The sequence below is a fragment of the Phacochoerus africanus genome, chromosome 5 (assembly GCF_016906955.1).
Source record: "Phacochoerus africanus isolate WHEZ1 chromosome 5, ROS_Pafr_v1, whole genome shotgun sequence".
Taxonomy (NCBI): domain Eukaryota; kingdom Metazoa; phylum Chordata; class Mammalia; order Artiodactyla; family Suidae; genus Phacochoerus; species Phacochoerus africanus.
In genome coordinates, this window is record NC_062548.1 from 40037605 (window position 1) to 40058375 (window position 20771).

General features: G+C 42.5%; 1 protein-coding gene across 17 annotated transcripts in view; it reads right to left on the reverse strand.

Moving 5' to 3' along the window:
* RBFOX1 (RNA binding fox-1 homolog 1) overlaps positions 1 to 20771 on the reverse strand; it is a 1607565-nt gene that overhangs the window by 111321 nt on the left and 1475473 nt on the right. For all 17 annotated transcript variants that reach the window (XM_047780546.1, XM_047780555.1, XM_047780550.1 and 14 more), the window contains 2 exons: positions 18915 to 18975; positions 8052 to 8105 (listed from right to left, as the gene is read on the reverse strand). In XM_047780546.1, coding sequence (XP_047636502.1) covers positions 8052 to 8105; positions 18915 to 18975 — 115 coding nt within the window. The remainder of the gene's footprint in view (positions 1 to 8051; positions 8106 to 18914; positions 18976 to 20771) is intronic.

Sequence of the window (20771 nt, forward strand, 5' to 3'; positions counted from 1 at the left end):
CTTCCTTCCTGTTGGGCAGGAAAGGATTAAGTCAGCAGGTCTGGGCTGCTCAAACCCTGCACATTCCCCCCAGAGGCTTGTTTTCAGCACGGGCCCTTGGCCAGCTCCTGGGAGATGGATTCTGAGCTCTTGGAAAAGTCTACCTGATGAGACTGTTAGTACCAGTTTGGTCAGCTGGTTTATGGAAGCCATGGGCTATGCGGTGAGTGTTTATGTTTGCTCTCTGGGCTATCTAAGGTTTGAGTAAGGTGAGCTTCCCTGACTAGGAACACTTTGATGTGCTGTCATGCCTCTTTGCTGTGGAGACTGAGCACTTCCTGCGACTTCAGGGAGAGGGCACACCCAGCAGCTCCCGCCTGGTTTCCTCTGGGCTTCATCCCATGTGTGCCTTTCCTTTGCCAGTTTTCATTCTGCATCCTTTTGCAGCAATAAATTGGAATGGTGCACCTCATAGCCTTTCTGAGTCCTTTGAGTACGTCTAGCCAATCACAAAGCTGGCCCTGCAGCATAAAAAATCAAACTTTACACCTTTCCTTTCTGGAGTCAAAAAGACCACAAAGAAAGGCCCAGAAGAGGAAATGTTCAGGCAAATGTGTCTCTTGAATTCTTTGATTGCCATTAATAACTATGGCTGCTTGGACATCTTTAGCCATTTGTAGGGCAAGAGAAGAATTATTAAGATATCTGGTGCATCTGTGACCGTGTGACTCATGAGCTTCTAAACGGACAGGGCATCTCAACCTCAGCACCATCAATATTTTAGTCTAGATCATTCTTGGTGGCGGGGACTCTCCTGAGCATTGCGGGATATTATGCAGCATCCAAAAACCCCACCCACTAGATGCCAGTAGTGAACACCCCTCCTCCCAGAGGAGACAGTGAAAAATGTCTCCAGAAATGGACCAATTCCCCTGCAAGGCAAAATCACTCCTGGTTAAGAATCATCAATCCAAGATACTGGATTAACGAAAGCATGTAAGGGAGGTAACTTGCAGGGAAAAGGAATCGGCTTTGGAATAAGATATACAAAGATATGGGTATGGATTCCAGTCTCTGGCATCAGCAACTTTGGGCAACTCAACTTCACTGGATTTCTACTTTACCAGCAAAAGGAGGAAAATGACACTTATCCTACAAAGTTGCAACCTCTGTACACATGTAAAGATCCCATCATGAAGGTGGCACATGCAGCAGAAAATATGAAATGCAAAGATATTCTTACTAATTGTCATCATATTCTATGACCTACTGAGTAGACAACATCGAGGGTGTATCCTTGTCTACTACAGAGAAAGCTGCATCGCATGGTGATGAAAAACGTGGGCTTTGAGGTTAGAAAAAACCTTTATATGCTACACAGATTTTCCACATACTGTTTCTGCGATCTGGGAAATGAGATAAACTCTCCATGAAGCCTCAATTTCAGATTTCCATAATGAAGATAATGCTCTAACATTTTTATGAGGATTGGCGGAGGTGCTGAGCTGACACAGCGCCTGGCACAGAGTAAGCACTCAGAGTTGTTTTATATTGCTGCTGTTTTGAGTTGCCCGGTAAATGATGAGGGAAGCCTTGAACTTTCCCTGTGAAATTTCTCCAGGGCCAGAGACTGGAACCTCATCTTCTTCCCATGACTTAGGAGAAGTGGACTCCCCTTACAAAGACCTTCCTGTCACTCCCTGATTTGGGGGCAGCTGGCCTTGTTAGCCTTTCCATGCAATAGAATGGGGACTCATTTATTTAGGAATTGAAGTTTTCAGCACATAAGCAAGTTCTGGTCCTGTCGGAAGATCAGAAACCCACCATAGGCTCCATCAAAGCTGAGCTGCATTCCTTTTGTGGGACAGAGAAGGACATAGATAAAAATTAAGGCCAAATGTGGGCAGGGATGGAATGAAATCTGATAAGACAGATGGGGGGAGGAGAGGAGAGAAGCAAAGTGAATTACAACCAAGAGGGGAGGCAAAGGTAAACAGATGTACGAGATAAACCCTTTGAAGTGGAACATTTCCAGGCAGAAAATCCTTTGCTTGGGGACTAAAATCTGGACTCTTCTGTTCCAGTTCACTGAAGTGCACTGCACTGGAATCTGGCAGATGTGTAAATTATACAAACCATCACCGAGCCAAAGGTCATGATTCACAAGGAGCAGCTCCTTGCTGCCATGGCTCTGAGTGCCGCCGAGGCTGGTCCTCTGGGTGGATATGGGCAACCTTAGAGGCACAAGGGCCACCTGAATATTTATTGTTTGGAGGGGCTCAGGGTGGTGGCAGGGACCTGTCAAATGCACATTACACTCGTTGAGGATGCTAACTAAGGTAGTCATCCAAAATGGGGTATGCTTTGCACCCAGTATCTTGGCAGGTCACTCCAGCCCCATCCAAAGTCTAGGACTGGGACCAATAAAAGAAAAGCCACTTATGTCAGGTTATCCCAGGTTCTGGACCCATCTCACTATTGAATCCAAACTGCAGGAAGGGAATTGGAAAGAAGTCCATCCAAAACTCTGGCTAAAGGTCATTCTCTTCGCTGTCATGGACTCAATGAAGTGAAGCGGGAGCAGCAACAGGAAGGGAGACCTTTGTCTACCTTCTTCTGACGCAATTCTTGGATGAATCCTGGTTTGCAGTGGCCAGAAGCCCAGAGAAAACCAATCCCTTGGTCCAGGTAATCCAAGGTCAAACCCAGCTGCCCTCTGAGATACACAATCACAGAATGCTACATCCATCCTCTTGACTTTCCTTTTCAACCTTTGTATTGCGATCCCTATCCACTTTCCCATCACCTAAGCTGGCATTAAATCATGTGGTCCATGGCAGGCTTGTGCCAGCGAGGGCACAATCACTCCAGGTGACTCCAGCGATCACACTCATCGCGTCTATTTCTATCCTACTTTACCGTCCCTGAAGTTCCTTTACCCTCATTATCTTATGTGATCCTCCCTATAATCCCAGGAGAGCTTAGTTTCAAGACCTGGCCACTTTTCTTTTTTCTTTCTTGAAATTTTTTCTTGCAGTACAGTTGATGCACAGTGTCCCTTCAGTCTCTGCTGTGGAGCAAAGTGACCCAGCCGTCCCTATACACCCATTGTTTTTTTTTTTTTTTTTTTTTTCCATCAGGTTCTTACCCAAGAGACTAGACACAGTTCCCTGTGTGGTACAGCAGGACCCCATTGCCCACCTGTTCCAGGTTGAACTCTGCAACCACCAACCCCAAACTCCCCACCAGTCGCCCTGTCTACCCCTTCTCCCTAACAAACACAAGTCTATCCTCCATGTCCATGATCTGTTTCTGTTTTGCAGATAGATCATTTCAAATAGGACTTGGCAGCCAGGCATGCCTTTCTTTTTGGATCTGACCTTTTGTCTCACTTATCCCCAACAGACCTGTTTATTTTCAGGAGGAGGAGTTCCACTGGGGCACCTCCCCGCAAACCCCATTAATAATAATAGTGCCACCAAGGCACTCCTGTTCATTGTCATCTTCAAGGTTTCTGAGTTGATGTACTCTGTATCGCTCTACTTTTGACTTTGTTTCTAGTCCTCAGGACCTAATTGTATCTTAGATCTGCACTGCATTAGAAGAGCTGTCTCTTCCCTATTGATCACGACTCGTGGAGTAATTGAACTCAATTCCAATTTTCCTTTGCAGGCGGGGTGCTCCTCATCCACAGAAGTGAATTATGTGTATTCAAGTGGTGCATCTTATGAATCTTGTTAAGCTTTGCTGCCTTATAGCCCCACTGATGGAATATTTAATCACAGAAATGAGTTGGCAGATATGATATACAGTGTGGGTGAGCTTTGCAGCCATCTTACTGGCAATTGAGAAACCGATGGATTTGCCATTTGTCAGTGCCGTGTCGACAACGGTGTATAGCCTTCTGTTATTTATTTTTATTTTCTTTTACTTACATATGAAGATTAAAGGGGCTCTCAGTCAAAGGTTTTGTTGGCTAGATATCATGATTATCCCTAAAGGCCATCACTTTTTTTCTTTAATCTTTTTATTAGATGGCAAAGGGAACTTCTCACAGTGGCAGGGAATCTAAGAATTCCTGTTGAGGCTCCTTGTCAGGTTTCTTAAAAATACTATTTTTCTCTTTCTCTCTCCCTTATTTTTCTTTCTTTCTTCCTCCCTTTCTCTCTCTCTCTTTCCCTCTCTCTTTCCTTCCTTCCTTCCTCTCTCTCTCTTTCCCCCTCTCTTTCCTTCCTTCCTTCCTTCCTTTCTCTCTCTCTCCTTCCTTCCTTCCTTCCTTCCTTCCTTCCTTCCTTCCTTCCTTCCTTTCCTTCTTTCTCTCTTTCTCTTTTTTCTTTTTGCCGCCCTATGCCATATAGAGTTCCTGCGCCACAGTTCAGCTCCGAGCTGCAATTGCGACCTATGCTGCAGCTATGTCAATACTGGATCCCTAACCCACTGTACTGAGCTGGGGATCAAACCTGAGTCCCCACACTCCAGAGACACCACCAATTCTGCTGTGCCACAGTGGGAATTCCAGAAATACTATTTCTAATTACACTAAATAATTTGAGAAATGCTACTGGGAACAGATATTTGCAGATATTCTACCTCTGCGTGATACCTTCGATTTTATTTAGACTCTAAAATGGAATTCCCAGAGACACTGGTCTTTGAAGCTCACCTGGGCATTTTTTAAAATTGACTTATCAATCATTTGTCTTGAGAAGAAGCCTCAAGGCATCTGAAGATGATTAGGCTTAGGAAAAATCATAATGCTGCTCCTTAGGTCTTTAGGAAAAAAACTCACTTATCTTTGGAGGAGATTTATACATGCTTATGGACTATCTGTTTCTGGAGACTGGTCCTGGGTCAGCATTTAAGAGAATTCTTCCAGGTATGACTTGATGAAAGTTCAGGAAAACCACTCCGTATGAAAGACCTTTCATAACAGCCTTATAATGCTCCCCCTGGAAGGCGTGTGCGAGGGAGAGTGCCCGTCATAATTTATCAAAGCAAATTAATACTGTTGGGCTAGTAATTAAAGATCCTCATTAAGAGGCATAACTGCTCTCCCCACCCCCACCCTGCGTTAGCAATAAAAATGCACTCAGGGCGTCAAGAGGTTATAGACGAAAATCAATAACCTGCCATTTTATAATTAAAGAGAAAATAAATGTTAGGGAAAAGTCCACTAAATTAGGAAAATTACCTTTAGGAGAAATTGAAAATATTGATTTTAATTTACAAAATATGTGAACTTTTCATGCCCCATTCTGAGAGACAATCGGAGGCCGGGTTGTTAATTCTGCATAAGCTTCAGAACTATCAATCATTCTACTATGGGAATATTATGATCTTTGTCATTAACGCACAATCTTATACAGCGAAATGACTCATAAGAGAAGGCTGGTTCTCTCGCTCAGGCAGATACAGGGCTGGCCTGTGAAATACCCACAGCAAATCAATGACAAGGTCTTCATTTCAGCTTTGAGGCACATTTAAAATTCCAAGATAAATCCAGACTATTTCTAGAGCTGGGGAAATTTAAAATGCCCCCTAAATTCTTAGTCATGGATATTTAAATGGATAACATTAGTAATTCTGCCTGGATATGGGAATGCATACATTCTGTTTTGCAGAGAGGCATCCCACAGATACAGGGGCCTGAAACATTAGGGGCACACTAGCAGGATTCTACTTTACGGGTCTTTAAGTATTTCAAAGGAATTTTTCTGGAGTGTTGACTTGCGGCAACATTTCCCCACATTTCTGAATATCATGAACTCTATCTATGTACACAAAGATACAGTCCAAAAGGGAGAAAAGCTCCTGATTCCTCAGGACAGCCCAGGCATGGACAAAGATGTATTCCTTTACTACTCATGGCCCCCGAATGGACATGCTGAGCCCTTAATTCTCATGAAGTAAGATGAGAACTCATAACCAACAAGGACCTGCTGTATAGCACTGGAACTCTACTTAAGATTCCCTAATAACTTATTCAGGAAAAGAATCTGAAAAAGGATGCATATGTGTATATGTATAACTGAATCACTTTGCCGTGCACCTGAAACTAACACCACATTGTAAAGCAACTATTCTTCAATATAAACTAAAAACGAAGGTGTTCCCGCTGTGGTACAGCCATTTAAGGATCCAGCATTGCCATAGCTGCGGTGTAGGTCACAGCTGCAGCTCAGATTTGATCCCTGGCCTGGGAACTTCCGCATGCCATGGGTGTGACCAATAATAATAGTAATAATAATAATAATACATTAAAAAAAGAAAGGAATCTCTTACTCTAGTGGTACACTCAGAATTCAGCAGAATCAGTTCTCAGTTAACTTTCTCCCTATGGCAGAGAGGTGGGACTTTAACTTACTTATTAGTCAATATTTATAAAATGTTGGCTATGTACAAAACACTCGTCATATATCAACCCATGAACTTCTGATAGATACCTGTGAGTGATTGCTATCATCTCCCATGTAACCGATGAAGATGCTGAGGCACAGAGAGGTTAAGGAACTTGCTTAGAGTCACACAGCTGGCAGGTAGAGGAACCAGGATTCTATCCCGGGCTGTCTGAGAGCAATGTCCACATTCCTCACTCTGCTATGTGTCCCCTCAGGAAGTGATTCCCACCACATAGTCATGGGTAGCCTTATAGCTAGGTCTCTACTCCCCCACAAGTGTCAACACAACTATGTCACTACTGTGGAATCGCTGGACAGAACCCCGGCTTGTGGTCAAGTTCACAGGTGAAGAACAACCACACATATTGCCCACCTAGAACCCAGAACTCAGCTACCACATGGGGCTGTGCCAGGTTTACCATTTTTCTTTTAAATCAATTTGGTTATTGTCCTAGAAGAGCTGTCTAAGCTTCCTTTGTTCCTTTGTCATCCACTAGGGTCGATGCCTAGTTTCAGGAAGATGACAGAAGTAGAGCATCTCAGAAGGGACAAAGCAAGGACTTACCGTCAAAGGATCACTAAGGGAGTGGACTTAGACCAATGACTCATTTGTTTCTCCTTCTTACAAAGCAAGAGCCACCTCAAAGCAAGACCACTTTTCAACCTCCAGGTGGCAAATCTCCTCAAGTGTTCAAGGCAGCCTCGTTCGTAAGCAGGGAAATGAAAGGCAGAAGGAACAGGCTAAACTGAGCAAGAAATCTCAGCCACTGTTGCTTCTGGGTTATTCTTTCCCCACATCTGAGGACCAAGTTTTCTGGGACCGTAGATTAGAGGAGCAGTGAGTGGGTGGAGGGAAGGGATGAGAAGAAAGGTATATACCCTCAAAGGCAAAGCAGAGAGAAAGGGAATCATTAAGGGAAAATGGCTAATGGAGAAAGAAGGACCACTGAGCTTAAAGTTTTGTAAATAATCCTTCTCTGCAATTCCAACTCACTGCTGCACTATTGGGAGAATGAAGCCAACTCTCTGCTTTGCCAAGGGGAAAAAAAATGCAACTGCACATGGCTAAGAAACACACTCAGGCACCTTGAGGTCAAACAGGCAGCATCAGCTCTCCATTTGTTCAACATACTCTTGAACAAAGTCTCAATGCTTTTTTTGGAGGCAAAATCCATGGGAAACGTTAAAAGAAGCCACGGCTCCATGCTCCCCACCACAAGGTAACTCATGTGATTCCCCCTGTATTTATTTACTTGTTGCTTTTTAGGGCCGCAGCTGAGGCATATGGAGGTTCTCAGGCTAGGGGTCGAATTGGAGCTACAGCTGCCAGCCTACACCACAGCCACAGCAACACAGGATCCAAGCCACGTTTGTGACCTACACCATAGCTCACAGCAATGCTGGATCCTTACTCCACTGAGCGAGGCCAGGAATTGAACCCATGTCCTCATGGATACTAGTTGGGTTCCTTCATGCTGAGCCATAAAGGGAAATCACCCCTTTATTTTTTTGAAAGGTGTTAAAGACTTTTGGTTTTGCCTACCAAAAAAAAAATCATTCGAAACTTGCTAGGATACTTGGTTCAGATCATTTTAGGAAACCCATTCTTTACCAGCAGGCAAAGCACATTTAGAAAAAGACCAAGAAGACATCATGCAAAGAGAAACTCTTTACCTGCATAGAACTCGGGACCGTAGACTGCACCCACAACTGGATTCAATTTCCAGCCTTAAAACAAATATACAAAAGTGTTATCATCACATTTGCTTTGACAACCTAACATCACTGTAAATTAACTCCAAGTCAAATATATATTATAGTCTTCTTAGCGCCACACCCACACCATATGGCAGTTTCCAGGCTAGGGGTCGAATCAGAGCTGCAGCTGCCAGCCTATACCACAGCCACAGCAATGCAGGATCCAAGCCAGGTCTGCCACCTACACCATAGCTCATGGCAATGCCATATCCTTAACCCATGGAGAAAGGCCAGGGATTGAACCCAAGACCTGATGGATACTAGTTGGGTTCACTACTGCCGAGCTGCAATAGGAACTCCTGGGTTGGTGCATTTTTTTTTCAGTTTTAAAATTTAGAGGATATTAGGCAACAAAGCATTTGAATACTATATATAGGAAAAAACAGATCTATGCTTTTCTTTGATTTTCTATTAATACAAGTTAATAGCATGTGGACTTCTGACCAGCTACAGGTGAACTTTTCGAAAATGATATGGTAATTGATTTTATCCCATATCGATTTTTTTCTACAGCCCCTGTAACTATCATTTTTGTCTTCTTTCATGGATCACTGCTAAATAATCCATCACATCCCTTTGTATTGAGTTTGCCAAATTTTGGATGCTCACATAAACAGAATTCTTTGCAGAAATGTCTTTCAATACTTGTCCTTCCTAACTATGACCCAGAGACTCTACAGAATTCCAAAGTGCTTTTTAAATCCCAAAGAGAATGGCATTATCCACTACACATCGTGTAGAATACATTTCAGATAATTCAAGAGCCATAAAAATTCTTAATCAACGCACGATGGCTAAGGCAACTTTCAAGCAACTGCTATACTAGGATTAGCAGAATCCTATAATTTTCCAAATGTTCTGCATGGTACGTTTTCTGGAAAATTAATCCTAGCCCTTTAGAAACTTTTACTCAAGAAAAGAGCACACAAGAATATTTGTAAATTGAGGAACTCTCTTCCTTGCAAACCCACTGGGCAGTCTTCAGGGAAAACCCTCCAGAAGTGATTACATTTTAGGGTTTGGTGATCATTTCCTGCTCCTGCTGGTAAGTCTTTATGAAAACATCTATTCTAGAATGAATGGAATACAGACAAGGTCAGGTGTGCTGCCTTTGGTGGAAAACTTTGTGTCCCTGGGCTGGGGGTTAATCATGGAGGCCCTTTACTCAAGGCTCCTGAGAAAAGGCAACGGTGAGAGTTGGGATGTGAGAGAAGATATTTCCGACAACAAGAAGTCTCTGAGCTCTTCCCAGCAGAGAGAGGCGTCCCTCCCCATTGTCTGGTCCAAGTGATGCACCTGTAAGAATGGCTGAGAGGTGGCCACAGTCTACTGATACACTAAGGAAGACAAAGCCTCAATACTGCGATAGACTGTCCCCTGGATGGACCTAAGACCTTCCCAGAACTTCCCAGGAATGTTTTGTTTCTAAAAACCCTCAGTTCCAACTTCAATAAACTACCTGGTTTACAGTCCCCAAGATGATCTTAGAATAGGGTTTTCCAAAGGGTTATCCTTGGATGACTTGAGAGGTGTATTAATGGGAAGCTCCTGACTGCCCTCTTGGACCCACAGAAAGAGACATGAAATTCTGAGATGCATTGTCCTGGGGGTTTCTAAAATTCCATACCTTCCTCTCTTACATTATACAGATCTTATAGAAAGTTCTAGAGCGATGTAAAAATAAAAAATTACCCCAGACATTTCAGAATATCAACTATTTATAAATGTGGGAAATGACTTCTACTTAATCAACTGAAATTCACTGGTTCCTAAAAAAGTAAATACCCAATTTCTGAGGCTATGTCTACATTTCAAGTCATTTGGAATCTAAAAGAAAATTGAGCAAACTGGTTGCAAAGAAAGCTTCAGGGTTATCTGGACACAGGTAGAGGTTATCTTGCTAGTCCTTCACAGAAATTAGAGTTTATGAAAGAAATCTATATGGAGTCACAGTAAGTGAATAATTAGGTGATTAGATTACTGTTTTCCTTTCCTCTGTTCTCCATCTTACACCCTGCTCAGGCTTCTAGCTCTTACTGGTACTGGGCCAGGGTCTTTTTGACACCAAATATATTTTTGCATTATTATTCCTTAAATAATTCATTTTGCACACAAGCCTGGGACATACCCTTCACTGAGTGTACACCTATTATTAACTTTGATGTAAATCTCAAAGATTGTAAGTTATGCCAATGGTCTTTCATTTTTCTCAAAGAGACCAATTTCTCAGAGGTATCTAAGGCTGCCTAGAAATCATGTTTCTCTCATCTGCCTTTATCATCCTCATTTCCTTGGGCCAAGAAAACTCCTACGTATTTATCCATCCATCCATCTCTCCATCCATCCATATCTTCTCTTTCTATATTAGCTATATATATTTGTCTCTTTAGGGCCACACCTGCGGCATATGGAAGTTCTCAGGCTAGGGGTGGAATTGGAGCTATAGCTGCCAGCTTATACTACAGCCACAGCAATGCCAGATACAAGGCACATCTGTGACCTAATACCACAGCTCACAGGAACGCTGGACCCCCAACCCACTGCGGGAGGCCAGGCCAGGGATCGAACCTGCATCCTTATGGATACTAGTCAGGTTCTTACGGATACTTTTCTGCTGAGCCACAATGGGAACTCCCTAGTTAGCACTCTCTTACCCTAACTGACCACAACAGAAACTCCTATTATCTATCTTTGACTGATCAGTCTATCAGCTCTTGGCAAAGCTGGCCTGATGGTCTTCTTATTGACCAATTCCTACCAGCCTTCTAGGTCTCCCCCTGGAAAACTTCCTTTCAATATAAAAATAGAAACGAGATGGTGTCCTCCCTCCTCAGGAGATATGTGGCATCTCACTCTCACAGGTATGAATTGAGAGAGACCACTGACAAGGTCTCCTGGACCAGAGGCCAGACAGGCATCTGTGAGCAGCAAAACAAAATGAGATGGTGCAGGTGGCCCTGGGAACATCAATGCAGGTTTTCCTTTCTTCCCATCACTGGTCCTTTCTCCCAAATAAGGCTGCTCTCTTCCCAAGGCAGGAAAAACAAAAGCCTTTCTAAACCCCATCACAGGCATGAAAAACCAACTTCTCACCTCCCTCCTCCCCTGAAGTGCATTCCTCACCAAGACGTCCCCCTTCGGTGAATGGCATCTCCATCCACTGCTTCCTCAAAATGAAATTCTTGGTCAATAACGTCTTGATTCTCATAGCCCACGTACAATCCATTAGCAAATCCCATTGGTTCGACTTGGAAAAGCCGTTTCCACTCTCCACTTCCCTTCCTGACCAAGGTCACTGTCCCAGCCCCAGACACTTCCATTTCTGACAAGACCATGGCCATCAAGTCCTAACTCTCAGCGTCTCCTCTTCCTCTTTTCATGGTGGGCCAAATCAATTTTTAAAAAGGAAATCAGACAAGCCATCCTGTGACTTAGAAGTCAATGGCTTCCTTCTGAACTTAGAACACACATTTTTACCTTGGCCTGAAAACCCGCACCATCTAATCCCTGTCCATTTCCTTGGTGCGACTCTTCCCTTCGCGCCAGACCATGGTGACACCGGCCTGTTTCATCTTTTCAAAACAATCCAAGATCACTCCAGATCAATTGAGACCATTCTGGACTCTACCTGCTGCTTGGAGAACCCTCCCCAAGTGTTCTCAGAGATGACCTCATTATCATTTAGGTCTTGAGAGTCTGCCCAGGACAGCATGCTTAATGCCTCTTCCCTTCCTGGTCTCAGGGCTGCTCCCTGATTCATTTCCCGGTTTTGTTTTCTGCAAAACTGTTAACACCGCCTGGATTTATCTTTGTTCTTTCTTTGCTTGTCCTTAATTGCTTCTATAACCATTCTCTTTCATTAAAGTTGATGGGAAAGTGAACGAGACTGACTGCTGTCCGAGGTGAATTCCCAGCAACTAAAACTGTGCTTGGCAAATAGTCGGGGCTCCATAAATATTTACTTAGTTTTTGCTCTAAAGGAACTGAAAGTATAAAGAGTTTTTTTTCCTAATGGACTCATTTCTTTGGGGTGAGAATCTCCTTCCAGACTCCAATGACCAGCTTCCTTATATACATCTAATTAAAAAAAAGATCCTGTTAGGGGCCACTGTCTTCAAGACAGTAAAAAGGCAGTAAGACTCCAGCCCTTGAAAATCACCTTTGCTCAGACTTAACAGGGCTCTTGCAGGCTTATGTAAATGTATGCAAATCACATGCAAATGGACTCCTAGTCCCTGTGACTCCTAGTACCTGGAAGGGACCCTTGGGATCTCCCCGCTGGAGATAGGAGCCTGCACTGTCAGGAAGATGGACAAAATGATCCTAGTTTTAATTTCTCAGGCAGTTTGTGTACGTCCCCAGGCCTTGCAAACTCAGAGATTTTGATCAAGGACATTAAACCGAACAATGAGGCTTACAACAAAGGGAGAACAGCCGATAAAGCCCGCTGCTCCCAGCCTCCCAGGGCCCCCATACGACAAGGCAATGGAGCAGAGACCAGACACGAGGGGGCTCTCATTCTATCTCAGACACAGGAGGTATTTAGAGACCCCTCTGTGCCTCACCCTCAAGCGGCTGCATCTAAGTTAGGGCTCCCCTCCTCAGATGGAGCTTCCCACAGGTCATCTGCCGGCCTTGTGTAGAAAAGCCTGGCTGAGATCCCCAGAGTTAACCGTGGCTATATCAGGTGTTAAAGGACAAGTCTGAAGGTGCACATAAAAAAATCAGCACCTGCCTTCTCTAGGGCTTTGCCGGGTGAGCTCTGAGAAGACCCATTCAAGAAAACACCCTTAAAGACTCGACAGGGGTTTCCAAAACTGCCTACCGAGGCTTTTTAAAGACATATACAAAGGAGTTCCCATCGTGGTGCAGTAGTTAATGAATCTGACTAGGAACCATGAGGTTGCGGGTTCGACCCCTGGCCTCGCTCAGTGGGTTAAGGGTCCGGCGTTGCCGTGGGCTGTGGTGTAGGTCGCAGACATGGCTCGGATCTGGCGTTGCTGTGGCTGTGGCATAGGCCAGCGGCTACAGCTCTGATTAGGCCCCTAGCCTGGTAACCTCCACATGCTGCAGGTTTGGCCCTAGAAAAAGCAAAAAGACAAACAAAACAAAACAAAACAAAACAAAAACATATACAAGGATGCCAGGGACCTGGTGTTTGAAATGGTTCAGGAGGCAGTGCCCCAGATGAAAAGTCAGTTGCACATTGCATCTGGTTAGCTCAGTAATTTTTTTTTTTTTTGCAATGTATATTTATTGTGAGCATTTAAACTTCATCTAAAATACAGGACTTCTGCTTCTCTGCAAACAGGAGCAGAAATGGTCACTTTAGATTAAGCATCTTCCATGGACCAATTCACTGGGGGTGACCAGAGACCACCCCTCTTAACCCCCCTATTATATATATGTCTGGCTTGGAGGCCAAATGTCAGCCATCTTTTATCGTTATTCTGCGCTTTTTTTTTTTTCTTTTTCTAGTAGAGAAGTATTTTGCTTTCCCCAGTATGAAAATGCAAGATAGTCCAAAAAGGCTGCAAGCTTCTCAGATCCTCTCTCTTTGCTTATTTATTTTACCTGCCCAGCCTCTGTTGGTATCTGAATATTTGGTGTCTAAACTCTTATGCCTGTCAGGATATTCAGCTTGCTATATCTACAGTCAAAAAAGGAACAGGGTGGATACTTATTACTGAGATTATCGAGTAATTAAATGTTTAGGGTGCTTTGTGGCCCTGCCACGGTGTTGAGTACTTGACCTCCCGTGATCATTGCAAATCCCTAATGGAGGAGGCCCTGTCATATCCATTGGTTCCACTTGGGAGAGCTGGTTGGAGAGTTTCAACCACCTGCCTGCAAGTTCAACAGCCAGTGAAAGGCAGGGCCAGTACAAGGTTACTCCTCTGTATGGTCTTGGGTCTTTCTGTCCCACCTTCATACCTCCTAGGATCTCTGAGAAAATAAAAGAGCTACGACCAACACCCATGCTTCTTCTACATCCAGGAAATCCCCGAGAATCTGATTCTCAACCTGTCCTATAGAGGAAACATTTGATCTCTAACAAGCACAGTAAACCCTAACTCGTCTTAGGTGCAACTAAAAGGAAACCCTAAGAAAGAATAAGGTCACATAACTTGTTGACCCACCCAGACCCAGACCTGCAGTCTCCAGTTTATCAGACTTCCACAGGTAAAACAACCAAGCCCATGAATCAGTTGACTTTCCAAGGACAAAGACAGCCTCAAGGAGATAGTTAAATTTTTATACCATGATCTCAACCGCCATCCCGGACCTATAGAACTCAGCACACGACCCCCTGTCTATAAAACCTGATTCTCTCCCAAAGGCGGGGGTGGGGTGGGGGGGGGAAGGCCTCTGAGTTCCTCTTGCTCAGGGCTCCCGGCCACTCTGCTGGCCAATAAATCTTGTTTGAGGTCTCACTGCTCTGGTCCACTTTCTTTCCCTGCCACTCTAATACTCTCTTCTGAGGGTTGGTGTCCTCAGAAAAAATTAGCAATACAGAAATAGCCCAATTTCCTCTTTGTGAAGCTTTCTAATGGGGAGGGTTTCCAGATCCCTACACCTCATTCTACAGTCTTCTCTTACATCCAAGTTCAAATGTCCCAGAACAGAGCATTCATATCCTCCATGATACTGACTGTGGTCCTCTATAGGAGAGCCCCCTAGAATCCATGTCTCATGTTTAGGGTCCTGTCTTATCCGTCATTGGAAACTTTGCAGCTGCTGAAAGTTTTGTTGGATGCATGATGGAAGGAATGCCTGAATGTGATGCTGGCATTGAGAGTTATGTTTGACCATTTGAAATGACCTCAAAATTTTATGACTCCAGCAATGCATCATTTTGCTGAAGCATAAGCTTGATGGTTTGTGAGAATGAATAAGGTAGCTAATGAATGAATCACATGAATCGCTTAATTTTCTCATCTCCATGTGACTTCATTGGTCCTCGTTTCTCTTATCTGCACCCCAGTTATTGAGGTATAATTGACAACTCAATTAACCATATTTGAGGTGTACCACTTGTTGATTTGATATACATGTACCTTATAAAATTTCTGCCACAATCAAGTTAACATAATTATCACCTCACATAGCTACCCATTCTTTATTCTCTTTTTTATCCCTTCCTTCCTCCCCCACTCCGTCTTTCTTTCGTGTTTTCCTTCCTTCCTTTCCTTCTTCTCTTTCTTTCCCTTTCTTTTCCTTCCTTCCTCCCTTCTTTCTTTTCCTTCCTTCCTTCTTTTGTGGTGATAATATCCCCTTTTAACACAGTCATGCTTATTAAGGATCTAAGAGTGTCCCATATCTTTCCAGTTATGTTGGATTGCATTTTATGGGAAATTTTATTTGTAGATGTGATACTCAGGAATTAAGGTTGGAAAAACCTTTGAGATGTGCTTTTCTTGAATACCAAAATTCTCCACCCTCTCCTCTACAGAAGCTGACTGTGTTTATGCAAGTTAGGACTTGCATTTGTCTTCTTAAGTCAGTTCTCCTGCGAGTGTCCATTCATCCTTTAAATGCCATACTCAGAGCATGTGACTGAGCCTCTGTGTGCTCCGTTTCAGGTACATGGAACAACAAGTCCACATGACTATCTCTGGAAACTAAGAATGCATGGTTCTCCAGGAGAGAATGTGAGATATTGATGCCAACATGTGGCAGGAATCTGCGGCTGCATGTCGAATAATCTTTTTGTTTTTGTAGCTGGTTGCTTAAGTGCAATTAGGGAAGATGATGAAAGTGATGCACTCAGAATGCCAGCCATGGCCACCAATTACTTCATCTCAACTGGCCTCAAATTCTAAATCTTTACCACAGGAATGGGATAACTAAGTCTTTTTTAGAGGACTTCATATGGACCCAGTGCATTTAAAAATGCTTAAGATAATGCCATACAGTCATTGTTCCAGAAATATTGGCCATTAATGAGTAGGCTTTGAACTGTGTCTCCATGTCCAACGAGTCCAGTTTTCAGCCTCTGGGTAGGACACTGATCAAGAACCTTTTCTTTAAAATAAACATGCATCTCCATGGCTTAAGGAACCGGCCTTGGCTTCCCTTGCATTGTGCACTCATGTATGCAGCACATACTGACCCTCCTAGGCATATGCGTGAAGGTATGCATATGTGCAAACACATACACACACACACACACATACACGTGCACAATTGCTACTTCATAATTATAGAAAATGCCCAATAGTCAGGTTGGTGTCATTGTGTGCTGACTCTGGCAAGTTGCAGAGCTATCATTCCTATCCAAGGAGAAAGACTCCATGACACATAAATCAGAGATTTGCTGCATTTCAGCACTGGGCATTCAAAGTCTATTGTGGATCATTGCCTATACCATTTAAGGCTATGACTTGGGTTGTTGGAGCTGGGAAAATGGGTTAGCAGAATAAATAATTCTTCTGGTCTTTCACTTTAGAGCCCTATTATATTGAGGGGATATTTCTGTTTAACAGCACCTCTTTAAAAATAAGAACAAACTGACCTAATCACATTGGTAGGCAATGGCACAAAAGAGAAGAAAAACAAAAACAAAACTACCAAATGCCAAGAGTGTTTTTTACAACAAAAAAATTGTCAGTTAGTATGTAATGTCAGAATAAATCCATATATTCATTTTATGGAATATTATGTAATGACTAAAAAGAATGAATTTAGTCTGTATATAGTTAACCCTGAAAGAACTCTGTACTGATTTATAAAAGCCAATTAGAAATACGTACATCATGTTCTCATAAAAAGCATGCACACAGTACTACGAATATTGTACATAGATACTACATATAAATGCAAGAAAGTGCAAAATAGGAGTTCCCATGATGGCTCAAGGGAAACAAACCTGACTAGCATCCATGAGGACGCAGGTTCGATCCCTGGCCTTGCTCAGTGGGTTAAGGCTCTGATGTTGCTGTGAGCTGTGGTGTAGGTCAGCAGCTACAGCTGTGATTCAACCCCTAGCCTGGGAACCTATATGCTGGGAGTGAGTGTGGCCCTAAAAAGACAAAAAAAAAAAAAGAGAGAGAGAGAGAGAGAGAGAGAGAGAGAGAGAGAGAGAGAGAGAGAGAGAGAGAAAGAAAGAAAATGCACAATAAAAGTAGAGACAATACTATGTAATGGTGGCACCTTCTGAGAGGGGATGTGGGACACCAAGCTGGCATTATTCAAAGTATATTTTAGACTTTTCTTCCTTCCTTGGTTCCCCCCCCCCCTTACTTCCTTTCTTTTCCTTTTTTTGGTTGCCCCTGCTCTGTATGGAAATTTCCAGGCCAGGGATTTGAATCCAAGCTGCTGCAGTGACAATGCAGGATCTTTAATCTATTGTACCATGAAGGGACTCTTCTATTTTCCTTTTTAAAATAGGTCCGTATTTCCATGTTGCAGATGTAATTAAAATATTAAAAATGGAAAATTCCATACAGTTTTCCTGAAGACAGTCATGAAATTGTTATTTTAAAAAAAAAAAAAAATCTATGAAACCATGAAAAAATATCTTCCCGTCTCACCATTCAACTCAACCATTAGCATTTTGGTATAATGCCTGCCTTAATTAAGTTAAAATCATGCTACGCATACAATTTTTTTTTATTTAAAAGTTTTTCATTCATTACGAGGCCCTCCCTAGGCTTCATCCTGCTCATCTTAGTGGATATACTATTCCACTAATCTCTAATTTTCAATGACTACATTACATTCTTTTTAATTTTGGTACTCCAGTATGTGATTAGCATATCAGCAGTTCCCCCCCAACCTATATATCTTAAGAGACATGTATTCTGAGCAGGATTAGAGAATCAAAATGTGTGAACATTTTGAATAATTCTTCTTATACATGTAAATCCTCATTATGAAGTGTTTTGAGATGTCCTCTTCTTTTTTTTTTTTTTTTGTCCTTTTAGGTGTCCTTTAAGTACCCATGGCCTATGGAGGTTCCCAGGCTAGGGAATCAAATTGGAGCTGTAGCTGCCAGCATACACCACAACCACAGCAACTCAGGATTTGAGCCACGTGCATGAGATACACCATGGCTCATGGCAACACTGGATCCTTAACCCACTGATCGAGGCCAGGGATGGAACCCTCATCCTCATGGATGCTAGTTGGGTTTGTTCACTGCTAAGCCATGGTGGGAACTCCTTGAGGTGTCTCCTTGAGCAAGGGCAGAAAGGCATTGTCCCGAAGGGGTCTGCAATATACAGCATCATCCTGACCTCACCAAAGGGCACTGGGCCACCCAGAGAGAAGAACAGAACACACCCAGACTTCCTGTTCTCCCTGCAGACCTGGTCATGAAGGACCTGCCAAGCCACCTCAAAAGCCACATCGCTCCAGAGAAGATTCACAGCCAGACCCAAATTCTACAGTCCCACGTCCAAGCACGATCAGTGATCCACGAGGAAGTGGTGATTTAAAAAGAAACAACAAACAAAACATCCATCCTCTTTCATCTCAGTCTACGAACAGCAAATGAAATTCCCCAAGTCCTTCCCCCAAAATGACTGCATCTCACCCCAAATGGGAGTGATTCTAGAGAGACTAAAAGAAGGACATGCATGCTTAACCTGAAAACTAAATGTGCCTTTCTCATGACATTTCTTATTGATTCAGGTGGTTCACTGTAGCTGGTCAGCAGTAGAGACACAGTGGCCATGTGGAGGCAAAGATGGCTTGTGGAAACAGAGTCCCTGGGTAGGTTACTTAATACATTCCGAGGCAGAGACAATTTCTTATAAAAGGCTGATCTCCACTTACCATTTGTATAAGGGTTGACCGTCTTTTTATTTGTCATTACACGTGCTGTGGCATTATTTACCTATGTACATGGAAAAAGGTGAATGAGCGCACACCCCAGAGCCAGCCCACAGTTCCATTAGTTGCATGCATTATGACTGTGATTACTTATTTAAAAAAACAAAAACAAAAACTAAAACTAAAATGCATTTTACTTTATAAAAGGCAGTAGGTGCATAACAAAATCATACATTTTTGTAATTACATTTACTTCATCACCATTTTAACTTACAAATCATTTCAATAAAGCAATGTCATATCATTTAAAAGTTTAATAAGGAGACAGTAAAAGCAAATTAAAAGGAACTGCATAATTGAAGGTTTAAAAGCATGCGTGTACTCCATGGTAACACAGAAACAAGAAATACTTTTTGAAACAGAAAATAAGGTTCATATGAAGGGACATGCAGTGGAGTCAAGGGGAGAGACAAGGTACGAGGGAACAGAAATGTCAAAAAAAAAAAAAAAGGACGAACAAGTTGTAGCCGTATGCAACACTTTCAGAGGGGAGAACCATCAGGGAAGCAACATCTAGCATTCAACACTTGGAACAAGAGCCTTTCACATCGCAAGAATTAACGAAATCATTCAAGCTTTAAAGTCACAGCTAACAAAAGGATAAAGAGAGGGTGCATCCTTTAACACAATATGGAGTTAACGATCTGAGTAAGATGTGCACTGGTCATGTATTAATCCAGCCAGTGCCTCCCAGGCTAGCTTCGAACGTACACTCAGTTACAGGCGTACCAATATCCAAAAAAATAGAGCATCAAGAAAACTTAATACAACAAGTCAAAAAAATTCACGTGGTATATATATATGTATAGAGATATATCAGCACTAAATACGTGAAACGGCAGATGGATTTCACCACTTACCATTCACCACCATCGCCAGCATGGGTTTGTATACAGTTACCATGGTTACTGAGAGTTTGGTGAGGGGCCTAAGGGTTATCGTCGAGGGGGGGAAATGAAAGGCAAAATATGCAACATCTTACTCCAAAGACTAAAGCATTTTTAACTGGTTTTTTTTTTTTTTAAGTTTTACCAAATACGACCCTATGGTCATTTTGAGGGAGAGCCAGTGGTAGAAAGAATTGATTCTGCGCATCGGCATTTTAGCTGTTATTTATTTCTTTTTTCCTTGAGGAGGGGCCAGATATTGAACAGCAAATCCTGTTTGGTTTATTCACTTTGTTATTGCAAGAAGGCAAAGATTCAAATTGGGCTTCTTTAAAAAAAAAAAATGAAAGGTTTCATGACAAACATGTCTCATTTTTTTTTTTTTGGAATGGTTCTTTCGAACGCTATTGCGTTCACAATTTGGCTTAATTTGCACACCACTGTGGATCCCTCGTCAGCCCTGCAGTGGAAAGAAAAAGAAAAGGAAAAAGAAAAGAAAAGAAAAGAAAAAAACCAGATCTGTATTTTGTTTCGTTTTGTAACACTCTCTCCACTGTCTGGAATCTACTTGCACCCATGGATTATAAGACATGGAAAATAAAATAATAAAGAACAAAAACCAAAAAAAAAAAAAAAAGCAAAAACCAAAACCCAAAAAACCAAAAACCTTTCTGATTAACCTTTCCTTTGTCTCATGTGTGCCATCCACCTCTCAGCAGTAATAAAAGTAACATAATAAAGTCAAATAAAAAAAAAGTAAGGCCAGTTTTCCTTTTTATATATAAATATATATATATATAAACAATGAGAAGGGAATAGGGTCACATACAAGACACAATGATGTATCTGAAACAACAAATGAGCGTGAAGCAGACACTTATAAAAAGGATGAAAAGGAAAATATTTTGGACAT